The 12493-nt window shown below is 31.9% G+C and overlaps 1 protein-coding gene and 1 long non-coding RNA gene across 3 annotated transcripts; one reads left to right on the forward strand and one right to left on the reverse strand.

Annotated features, from left to right (window-relative positions):
* The first annotated feature begins 81 nt into the window (after positions 1–81).
* LOC142547256 (uncharacterized) lies at positions 82–8189 on the forward strand. 2 transcript variants are annotated; one of them, XM_075655442.1, is made up of 6 exons: positions 82–389; positions 3992–4186; positions 4376–4492; positions 4625–4774; positions 7243–7301; positions 7932–8189. In XM_075655442.1, the coding sequence occupies exons 1-6, from the start codon at positions 243–245 to the stop codon at positions 8065–8067; spliced, it is 804 nt and encodes a 267-aa protein (XP_075511557.1). In that variant the 5' UTR covers positions 82–242; the 3' UTR covers positions 8068–8189. The 2 variants fall into 2 exon arrangements, with proteins under 2 accessions (XP_075511557.1, XP_075511558.1); XM_075655443.1 differs by having other exon boundaries at positions 254–389; positions 3964–4186.
* On the reverse strand, positions 410–3968 carry LOC142547257 (uncharacterized). The gene is made up of 2 exons (XR_012820637.1): positions 2398–3968; positions 410–2367 (listed from the first exon to the last, which is right to left on the reverse strand). It is a non-coding gene; the product is annotated as an uncharacterized LOC142547257 (long non-coding RNA).
* Positions 8190–12493: the final 4304 nt, after the last annotated feature.

Consider the following 12493-nt stretch of genomic DNA (forward strand, 5'->3'; position numbering starts at 1 on the left):
AAAAAGGGTACACCCTTTTGAAGATATCCCATTCTCAGCATTTGTGTGTATATAATAATAATTAAAAATATATAAAAAAGGGGCTTTGCAAGAAAGTATGCCAAGCAGAAGATTGTCTCAGCCACCCAATCACACACTCTTCGTCCTCACCTGATTTCCATATTATTACGATTACTGAAAATAGCTGCAGAGCGATTACTTAGCCAAAATCTTAATTTGTGAATTGAGACGAAAAGGTAGACATGACAACTTCCTCTTTGAGGCTACTCCAGTTGCCTCTTCCAAATACTAATATCAATACTTTGAGCCACTTCCATTCCCTTTCTTTTTCTTCGCATAATCTCAGAAGATTTGCTTCGTCGCCATGCTCGTGTTACCAGAAAAACAAGGTTCTTTTTTTTTTTTATGGGTTCCCTATTGCCTTTATTTTTTCGTCGTATTATTACCTTTTGGTGTTTATGGGCTTTAGTGTGTTTGTTTATGATACGCGAGGGGCCTGTTCGAAATGGGCATTGTTAATTTGGTGTATTTTTTTTGGAATTCATGTTCTTCAATAATGGATTTTGGCATACGGTCCTCTTTTTTGGTGCTCTTGAATCCATTTGAGGTTTGATGAACTGTTGCTGCAAAATATAATTACCCTTCTGCAGCCGGAGATAAACCGGGACGGCATTACAAAATGGTTATGTTCCTTCGATATGGAAATTCATGAATTTGTTGCCAGTTTTTTCTTTTGAGCTGGGTTCAGACCCGTTAAGTGTGTTATGTTGCCAACTTCCCCCAAACCCTTCGAAAGGCCTGAAGTTTCTCAACATTTTGGAGAGATGGAGCCATGAATCAATGGTTAAGGGTGTGGTAAAAAATTTAAACTAATTTTACTTCGTGCAAAAAACACCAAATGTCTTTCTTCAAATAAATGGTCAAGAAATCATCTATCTAGTTATATCTGATTTGATAGAACTAGCAAAAAATTCCATGATTTGTTGCCAAATATGTTTTGTTACCTTTTTTATAGCTTGGGATTCAAGAACATGTAGTAAGGGAATTGATTTTTTAGACAGAACCTGTATATGAATCAAATAAATATTTAATTATAATTTTTCGAGTGAATGTTAAGTACAAGCATCAATTCATTACTTATGTGACTAATGTTTAAGAGTTTAAGAGAGTGCGCTTTGTTGGGGATATAGTGAAAACTTCTTTTAGGTTAAGTGAGGTTTGAAGGATTATCACTGGATAGATTAATTTTTGTGGTTTAATCAAGTGTTTGGTGTGCTTTGATTGGACACAACACAATGTAACAGCCATTATAATAATCTCTCTATATGATAAATCCATCAGGCTTTGAAGAAGGATCAGACACAAATCTGTATTGTTGTAAATTAATGTCACTTCCGCCCCTAGCCTCCTCATTATCATCACAATATTTTTTCATTTAAAACTTAATTTCAGCCCTTCTTTCCTTATGGACCAATCTCTTATCAATAATGGTATCCCCCGATTCTTCTCCGCTCTGCATATCTATTGATTTGCAAAAAACCCCCACACCGTGACTTTGACAAGGAAAGAGGACAGGGAAGTGGAGAAAAGTATTTGGATAAAAAAATTAAGGGCAGGGGTGTGACCGTAAGTACCGTCAATTTGCATGGTTCCCGAGAGATGAAGCAGATTTGAACAAGATTGAGTGATTCAGATTACAAAAAGTGACAGGTTAGGTTGGAGTAACGTCGTCACAGGAGGAATAAGAGGGTGGTGGAAGAAGAGGAGAAAGAGAGTTAGATGGTTGGGTGTTATGACGAAAGCAAAGGTGGTAATCCTATGGAGAAAGAAGGGTGGAGAAGTTCCTTAAGATAATGTGGCAGGATTGGTAGAAATGAAGAAGGAAAGGAAAAAGTTGAAAGAGAGGACAAACAGAATAAATAAAAAGGGTACCAAGAATGAGAGAGAACAAATTCAGAAAATAAGGATAATGGTTTTTTTTTTTTTTGTCACATAATATACTTCCACGTTCAATCATTTACATTGAACATTCAATTAATTCTCCAATTCTATTTTAAACCTTATTTATCTTTTAACTGAGTGCAACCCTAGAGTGCACGCATAATGGTTTAATTTATTAACTACCAAATGAATCATAGTGTTTTTCAATTACAGCATGACCCAACTTATTTATGTAAGATATGTGCATGCGACGATGTAAATTTGTTCCAGCCTTCATAATTTTTTATTCGCAGAAGTTATTATTTCTCTAGAGGGTTCATTATAAAGACTAGCCGCTGACGCTCACACATTACACGTGTAATGTAATATATGAGGCATACAGATCGTCTATGTGTAATGTAATATACGAGTAAATTGGTAACAAATCTAATTCCCGCTGATGTATCCACTAACTACATAATATTTTTGACATTATTTCCACATAAGCTAAATACACAACAAAACCAAATTATAAATGTACACAATTTATATTCAATTCAAATCCATGTAAACTTTGCAAAAATAAAACATGAACATGGTATTGAGGGGGCTAAATTGAACCCTAAAATCAGAGTAGCTTCGCCCATGCTCCAAGTTGTTGATACATTAGTGATTATCCTGTTTTAGAAGTGCACCTGAATGCCAAGTTGTTGATACATTTGGGATTATCCTGTTTTAGAAGTGCACCTGAATGATATATTAGGGAAGGAAGATATTGAAATTAACACAACATAATTATTTGTTGAATGGGAAAGTACGAGGTAGGCTGAAGTTTCTTATTCTTGGAACATTTTTTATTGTTAATTTTGTTATAATTATTATTTTTAGTGTCTAATTGAATAGATGTTTGCATTTATAAAGTGAACAAGAAGATCAAGTATTGGCGTGCCAATGTATCATCCTTGTTAATCTTTTTGAGATGTAAGTAATTAGTGCGTTTTTGTTTGGAGATTACAATGCCAACTGTGTTTCAGTACAATTTCATCCTCCTAATCAATAATTGCAGCAGTATCAACAATAATCTAATGTCACATTCTTAAAATGGTTATTTATGGACCTCTGAAGTCAAGTTCGAGCTATAAACGAGAAAAATGTTCCTAGCTGTGTCCTGTGAGATGAGAGGAGAATCTTTTGTTGTTTCATTATCCTAAACAATTCATACGAATTACCATTCGTCAATCTGAGCTTGACATTCGTTTTTGTACCGTGCTTGTCAAACAGAGCTGGTCGAAATGGGAAATGACAGAGTTTTGTGCCAAGAAGTAATAAAGTTGCTAAATAACAAATAGAGCAGTGGCCCAGTTACCCAAACTAAATCAACTTTTCCTGGCATGGAAATTTAACGAAAGTATGTTACCTGCAGCAATCATGAGTTACGTTTTTAAATAATAAAACTCCGAGTAAGAATAAATAATTGGTTGAGATAGTGTACTAGACATACTAGAAGGAGGAGAATTACTTTGTGGTGGCTGAAACAAGATTTTAATAATTTCGATAGAGAAAAAGCTTGACTGATGAGTTCACTCACTGTAAATTTCTTTTGATGATATGTTATCCTTATCACCATGGTAGCTATTTGTTGCTAGAATTTTCAAGTATCATTCAAGTAAATTCAAAGCATTTGATGTTAGTTGTTCTAGCATTGGCAATATCTGCTGCAATATCCTAACACTGCTTTGCCATGTTCTTTTCAAGCTGTATTCAAGGAAGATGTGCAGCAGTTTTTACTCATGACCTATTTCTGTCCAAACTTTTGCGTGTAAAAGAAAATAAATTGAAATAATAAACAGCTAGAAGGAATAGAGCTTGTTTATAAATTTTCCAATTAGGTTTATGTAGATTGACCCTGTCCTGGACTGTAGTGGATAACAAACTTCTTTTTACCTATTTAGATCACAGATGCTATTAACGCTGCCTCTCTTTCTTACAATAAACTTGTGATTTCCACATGTCAGTTCGTTTTCACTAATGATTTACTACCAGGGCATCTGTTTTCTATGTGCTAGTATAGTGGCTTTGCGGATATGGCAAAAGACAACAACAAATTTATAATCTGAGGGATGGCAAGAAGAGTGAGATACAGATGGGTGGTTCCGATGATGAAATATCAACTCAGATTCCAACCCAAGCCCAATCTCTTGTTGAAGGGTCTGGAGCTGTTTTGGTATCCGAGTATAAGCCTGTTCCTGATGTGGACTACCTACAGGTTTGTTGATCGTGTACCATGCCTATGTTAAATTGATAAATCCTTGTAATGATAAATTGGATGGTTATTTTTATGCATCTAATTGTTTTTAGCTTTTGTATTTTTTTTTCTGGCTATATGTTGATTCCTACTGTGAGTTAAAATCGATGTTGAACGGCGAATTATTTTAGCACTTACTTCCTTTAACAGGAGTTGCTAGCAATTCAACAACAAGGACCTAGAGCAATTGGATTTTTTGGGACAAGGAATATGGGGTTCATGCACCAAGAACTTATTGAGATTCTAAGCTATGCATTGGTTATAACGGTATTACTCGCAATAACTAATCTGAGTTATCTCTTAAAATGGTGATTCTTTTACTTTATGATGCTCACACCTCATATATTTCCATGATTTTCTATATGAATTCTTGTCTCAAAATCATTTTCTTCTTTGCAGAAAAATCATATTTATACATCGGGAGCCTCAGGTACTAATGCTGCTGTAATCAGAGGAGCTCTTCGTGCTGAAAAACCAGAGCTGCTCACTGTCATACTGCCACAGAGTTTAAAAAAGCAACCCCCAGAAAGTCAAGAGTTACTTTCTAAGGTAAGAATTGAGGATTGCGCTATGTCATTTAGTTATAAGATTAAAGTGCCCCGGAAATTATCAATTTTATTTTCTCAGCTATTTATATGGCTGAATCTGCATTTATTTCTTGCAGTTAACCTTCTACCTTTCGCTTGTTTATCTATGTTCTGCACTGTGGGAGAAACTGTTCATAGTTTCTAACTATGCTAGGACGTTGCACTGTAATTGGAAGAAATGTAGTTTCTTGCTGGGCCTTTTAATATCTTAAAATTAAAAATTGGAACGGAGACCTAGAAAATCAGACAAGGTTTGCTCTGGCTAAAGTTTCATATGCATTGCTGTTCAAAATATACAGCTTTCTTGATGAAGTATGTACAACTATCTTGCAAAGAGGAGACAATAAAGTTATGACAACTCATCTATTATGTTTTATCTGTGAACAATGCAGGAGAAATAATAGGTCACTGCATTCCTATGTGGCTTCTTACAGTTAATTTTTTATTAGTATTTTCAATAGTGAATTCTTATTTTATGTACTTGGAAAGTCGGTAGCATACTGAGATAAATACAAATTAGTACATGTTTAGACCTATGAAAACACATGGTAAAGGACCCCTAATGCATGCTAATGTTATTTTCAAGCCACACAATTTTGCTGTCCTGTTGCTAGTGTACTCGAATGTTATTGCCTGACCACTCCTGGAGTAGGAGCTCCGTTTTAGGAAATACTCCATTCTTTGATATCATCTCTGTGAATCCTAAGCATCGTTCAAGTTTTGAGCCATTGAACTTGAAGACTAACGGACATGGTGGAATGTGGTTGATGCGATGAGAGATGCTGCATGTTGATTTGTGTTGCAACTGAACCAAGCTGAAAATGATCTATGTTATATAAGTAAATTTGAATCATTAAGGACCCTATCATCTTATGGGCGGCGTCTAACTTGAGGGGGCAACAAAAGCTACTTTAACATTAGTGTTTGCTGTTGTATTTTGCATATTTAGTTGACTATTTTCTATTCTTCATGAGACATTTTAAATTTTAGAATCTTGAAGGTTTTTAACATCTGTTAAATGGAAACAAAGCTAAGGAAAACTGAAGTAGTGACATAAGTTGCACATGATAGTCATCAAAGAAATAGAAAATACGTGTACAAAACTTGGGAAATTAATATCCCCCGATAGAACAGAAAACTCATGGCTTTAAGATAAAGAGACATGAGTTACGAGACGTATCCAGGGCACAACTCAAAGATGATCCGGCTAAAAATTCAAATGTCATAAAAGACAATTTATTAAATTACAAGTTAAAAGCAATATACTTATACTTGACCTTTCCATTTCCACTTCTAATCATTGAACTTGTTATATGTTTAAAAGCGAGTTATATGTTTGAAGGCAAATTTACCACAAAAAGACACTTAAATAATGATGTGGTGCCATCAATTGACAATCATTATTTTTATAGTGAGTATCCAATGATTAACCAACCTCCACTCTGAATCCAAATTAGGTCCCAGATTCTAATGGGACATTAAATGGAGGGCGTGAGTAAACATAATTATTATGAAAACACAGGCACTTGCCCTGATCTGTGGTGTAATTTTCTTCATAAATGTTGGTTCTTGTGAGCTCTAAAACAGGAATTTTAAGAATCAGCTGTGCCAAAATCAAATTTAAGCTCAGTGTGAGCTTGCTAATGCTGGGACAGATTTGATTCTAGATTTGTTCTAGATGTAGATTTTTGTCTCTGGTATGAGAAAGCTGGGTAAGAAAGAAGTTGGTGCTGGTGAAGATGGTAGAGGATAATAGTTACTGGGCGACCTGTAATATTTTATTTTTAGATGATTGTGATAGCTAGGATTGCACTAGGGTTGAGGTTTTGATGAACATGGTAGAGGAGAATAGTTACTGGGCGACCTGAAATATTTTATTTTTAGATGATTGTGTTAACTAGGATTGCACTAGGGTTGAGGTTTTGAGTTGTGTCTATCCGTGGGTGCTTATGTCATTTGCTTTCCCTTACGTGCTGCATAACTTTCTTCTTTCCTTTATTTTTAACGTGATACCATGTACATTCGCTGTTTTTAATTTCTTTTACCGTTAAATAACGAAGGAAAAAATCCATCAGTAGATTTTTTGTTAAATAAGCTCCTAGGAGGTGTATTCCATCCAATCCAATATATTTTATCCATGTGATTACGCTTCATCTATGCTGTAAAGGAAAATAATATAATTAAATAAGCACATCTGACTTTTGGATGCTATGTTTTGAGCTCTGATTTAATCATGCTCTCTGGGACAAGAGTAGGATTTTCGAAACGATATCTTACTATTCTATCTTCCCACTGTTTAAATATATCAATTTAGTGCTCTAACATTTTGTCATCTGCTCTCACCCTATCATGTGTTGATGTGCCTAGAAAGATGGTATAGGAAAACATATACAAGGGATTATATTTATGCAGTGATTTGTGGATTTCCAGGTACAAAATGTGATAGAGAAACCACACAATGATCATCTTCCATTGATAGAGGCCAGCAGGTATGCAAGTTTTTCTTTTGAGGAAGCATGTTTAATTTCCCATTCTGCTGTTTCTTATTTTTTCAATATGGAGCTGAAGTTTCAAAGGAGCATCGTTTGAAATCAAGTTTGATAAATTAGCTTAATGTCATATGTTTGATTCAAGTTGAACAGTTGTGCTACTAATCAGGCTAAAGCACATACCTTGTGTTCTCTCGGTTAAACATACTGGAGCTTCTACTTATCACCCTTTTCTAGAGTCGTTGCTGTGGAGTAACACTCTTTTAATTGTTTACTTTAGCGTCACTGGATTGAGGCTTAAATAACACTCAGTAGTCAAGAAAATTGAATCCAGTGTTTTTTTGGCATGTTCAACTAAATTGCTGCTATTTTCTTCTTTTTAGCTCTGAAGAAGCAGAGCTTCCTTTCCATACCATCACCTATGATCAGGGATGGAATTAAAAGGAAAGATAGAGGCAGAGTACCCCCCCCCCCCCCCCCCCCCCCCCCCCCCCTCCCCGACCGTCAAAAATGCAAATTCTGTCGCCTTCCACCCCCTTGGTCTTATATAAGAAAAACATTCGTAGATATCCTGGTTTGGACCACCTTTAACTTTTTTTGTAATGGTTTATTTTGTGTGTGTCTATGCAGGCTGTGCAACATGGACATCATCTCGCAAGTACAACAAATCATATGTTTTGCCTTTCATGACAGTAGATTGCTCATGGAAACTTGTCAAGAAGCAAAAAATATGCGCAAGATCGTTACTCTTTTTTACCTTGATTGACCACCTAGCACCAGTCCTCTTCTTTTGAATTGTTCATTATTTTTCGTTATTATTTGACAAGGATACAGTTAATTTATTAGAATGCCTTGATTTTTATCTCAAGTGAATGAGGTGCCTTTTGAGTTTTGTGTTACTTGCATGTAAACTTGGGATATCTACCAAATTGCACGAACTCTTCTGTTCTGGTTTTATTTGCTAATGGCTGTTGATCCATTTAGGTAAAAAATTGAAATAATGAATTTTAAATACATATATTCAAATTTTATATGGGTTTGCATAAACAAATACTTTTTAATATGATTGTTTGAATAAATTAATTTATTTTGAACTTCAATTTCACTCCCTACGAGTCTATGCACTTTCATTCGTTATACTGATGGATTTCAAATGCCGCCTAAATTGCTGGAAGCTACTTCGATGATTATAGGTAGAAAAACTTTGAGAAAATGAAGTTTGGAGAAGTTATTTCAAGTTTTTAGAATAAAGTTGGCTAAAAGAGTTAATTTGCAGCATGTTGAATAAAAATGGCAGGGCAAATTAATTTTGTGGTAAGAGTGTCATGCCTTAACAATTAAGGCACATTCTCCCGGTTGTAATTGAATCAAGTCGAACATTAAAAAAAATTAAAATTTAAGGTTCGAGCACAAACTCGAGTTCTATCCCAACAAGAAGAGTTAGATATTTTTTCTCGAATTTGACTCAAACTAGAACTCGAGTTTGAGTTTGGCTCAAATATTCGAGCATATCTGTGAGTTATTTGACCTATTACTAAAAATCAAAAACTTGAATTGATTGAAATATATTTATTTAATATATAATTATATTAATAAAATATTAAATTCGTGAGTAACTCGCAAATCCTTGAACAAAATAATTTGAGTAAAATTTGAATAAGTTCGAGTTTGGTAGTTTTGATATAAATTGAATATTTTTTAACTTACTTAAAAACTCTGAAGTCACCTCGATTCATTCATACCCAATAGTTCCACATTTACAAGCACCAGTTATGTCTCTTGATAAAAAAACTCTTGTGAGATTGTCTCATTGGTCAATTTTGCGAGACGGATCTTCATACGACCCGACCCAACTCATGAAATATGTTACTTTTTATGCCAAAATAATATTTTTTATGATGAATATAGATCGAATTTAAATACATGATATTGTGTAACAAGATACACAAAAGTATGTTCTAAATAACATTGTCAAGAAACTCAAACATTAAGTTGATTTTTAAAAGTAAATTGCATATTAGTGAAACATATACTATATACCTATAAAAAAATGCTTTATATTTAAGCTTTTAACATATGATTTCTTTTGGATAAATTTTTGAATGTCAATATTAATATTATGCTTATACTCGCTCTTTTCATTTTAATATAATAATATCTGTTTTTAGAAATAGTGCATACATTAATTTTTTAATTATTTAAATGAATATATCAGATTCCTCACTTTGATCCCAAGCCTCAGATGGTATCAGAGCCATGGAAATAGTCTGGATAATAATTTAGCACTTTTTATTCAAATGAATATTTTCGGTTTAAAAGAAACTGTTCAAAACAGTTTAAATGAAGAATATGATTTACCTGAAAATTTAGATTTATTAAATAAATGGACTATTCCTAAAATAGATTCTAAAATGATCTATAAGATAGAAACCTTTGAAAGAATTGTTTTTAAACAAGTAGTTAAAACTACAGAATCATCAGTACCACTTCATAATAATGAAATGGTTATTAGATTGTTAAACAATAAAGATATTTTACCTTATATGAAAAATTACAGATTCATGCATATAGGTTTAATTCAAATAGCTTTTAGACCTTTAACATTAGAAGGACTACCAGAAACTTCATAGCAGCTTTAAGAGATGGTAGAAATTTGAATTGGAAACAATCCCTTATGGGAATAATTCAATCTAGTTTGGCACATGGTCCAGTATATTTTGATTTTTATCCTAATTTATCTTTATCTTTGTCTGATATTAATATATTAGATTCTTTAACATTAAATGTTAAAACTCATGGTTATAATTATACTCCTGGCACAGAAGTTATATGTATCTGTTATCGTATTTATTATAAACCATTATTTACACTGAATCCTATGTGTAAAAGAATAGATAAAAAATTAAATGAAACTATTCTTATAGAAACTAATTTTAATAGATCGAATATTACAACCCGTAGATCTATAAAATGGGAAGAAATTGAATTTCCAGAAAATTGGATAATTGAACAAGCTGTTCCTAGAAATCCTATAATAAATAGAGATTTACAACAAGTTATACAGAATAATGAAGGATCTGTTCAAATACAGTTCAATAATGAACAAAGAAGATTATTACCATCTTCTATTTATGCTAGATCAAGATCTAATCATTCTTTTATTTAACCATTAGATTATATGGTGGATATTCCTCAAACTTCTAGAGCTTCTACAACTCAGATAAGAGAAGATATTGAGTCTTCTGTACAAGATACAGTAGATGAGTTAATAATAAATCAAAACAATATTGTTCATAAAAGTAACTTTCAAAAAGTTAGAGAAACTGATACAGTTTCAGAAATGAATTTTAGTATTTAATGGATAGTAAATCAAAAATTGATTTTACTAAAGGATCTATTGCTGGAGCAAAGATCAATGCAGAATTTTATTTACCCAAATGAGAATCTTTCAGTGATTGGTACTTTAAAAGTTTCTCTGAAGAAGAATTTGAGTATATTGTTTCGGAATTTTATAAATATTGTGAAAACCAGAATAAATTAATACATTTTGTTCCTTGGTTTTTCAAAACTTTTATCATAGATTATATTTCTATTCTTGAAAGAAATTATAAACTTTCTTCTGGACAGATTCAAAAATCTGTTTATCCTTCTCAACAATCTTTTATTATAGAAAAGAATAATAAAATTTTAAATTTTACTGTTTTTTCAAAATTGTTTGACAATGATATGTTACAAATAACTGTTAAACATATTAATCAGATAATTGAAAAACAGAATTATACAAATTTGTATCTTACGATAATAGGAGAAGAGATAGTTTCTCTTAAGAATCGTATTGATAAAATTATTCTAGTTATTAATCAAATTAAACCAGATGTTCATATCCAAACAAAAGAAGAAGAAACTAATATTGTTTCTCTTGCTACTTCATCTATTCAATCCCCTCCAGATATAAAGGATTTTAAATTTAAATCTTCTGTTTCTGATATAGAAAAATTATTAGAAGAAAAATTTAAAAATCTGAATTTAAATACTCTTAATGAAGAGTTTGAAGAGAATCATTCTGATGAAGAAATTAATAAAATCAAATGGACAGATAGACCTACCCAGAACAAATATTATTATAACAGACCTATTCTCATGGATGTTCTTATTGAAAAACAAGAATATATATTTGCTAATAGTTATAATGAGAAAAGTATTTATGAATGGAATATTGATGGTTTTAGTGATAAGCAAATTTATAATACTGCTCACAGAATGCTTATGTATAGTACAATGTGTAAAACTTCAGGTAATACTGATAAAAATATTGCTAAGATGATTATATCAGGATTTACTGGCCAACTTAAAGGTTGGTGAGATAATTATTTAAATCAATTTCAAAAAGAAGATATTATTAATTCTATAAAAATTGAGAATAATATTCAATCAGAAAATGTAGTCTATTCATTAATAATGACTATGATTGAACACTTTACTGGTAAATTCACTTATGATAGTGAAAAGATTCGTACTTTATTAAGTAATCTAAAATATAAAACACTTACTGATTTTAGATGGTATAAAGATACCTTTTTATCTCGTATATATGAGATACCAGATTGTAATAATAGCTTCTGGAAAGCCAAATTTATAGATGGTTTACATTTTCTATTTGCTGAAAGAATTAGAAAAGTATTAAGAAAAGATAATATTAATATTCCATATGAAAATTATACTTATGAAAATTTAATTAATACTTGCATTAAAGAGGGTTTAGCTCTGTGTAATGAATTAAAATTAAATAATCAAATTAAAAGACATAATTTACTTGAGAAAAAATAATTAGGTAAATTTTGTGATCAATTTGGTATGGACTTACCTAATAAAGGTAAGAAGAAAATTAAAGAAAAAGATGAAAAACTTTATAGAAAGAAAAGACATTTATAGACAAAAAGATAAAAAGAAGAAAAGAAAAGAAAGCCGTGATTTACGGAAAGAAGAAAAATACAAGAATAAATTAATAATTTGTAGAAAATGTAAAAAGCCAGGACATTATGCTAATCAATGTTGGGCTAAAAACAAAATTAATAATTTAGATATAGATGAAAATCTAAAAGAAACATTATTTAAAATAATAATGGATTCAAATAATAATTCTGACAGTGAAACTGAGAATTCTTTAGAATCTTATATTTCAGATGAAATTA

The sequence above is a fragment of the Primulina tabacum genome, chromosome 5 (genome assembly GCF_025594145.1).
Source record: "Primulina tabacum isolate GXHZ01 chromosome 5, ASM2559414v2, whole genome shotgun sequence".
Taxonomy (NCBI): domain Eukaryota; kingdom Viridiplantae; phylum Streptophyta; class Magnoliopsida; order Lamiales; family Gesneriaceae; genus Primulina; species Primulina tabacum.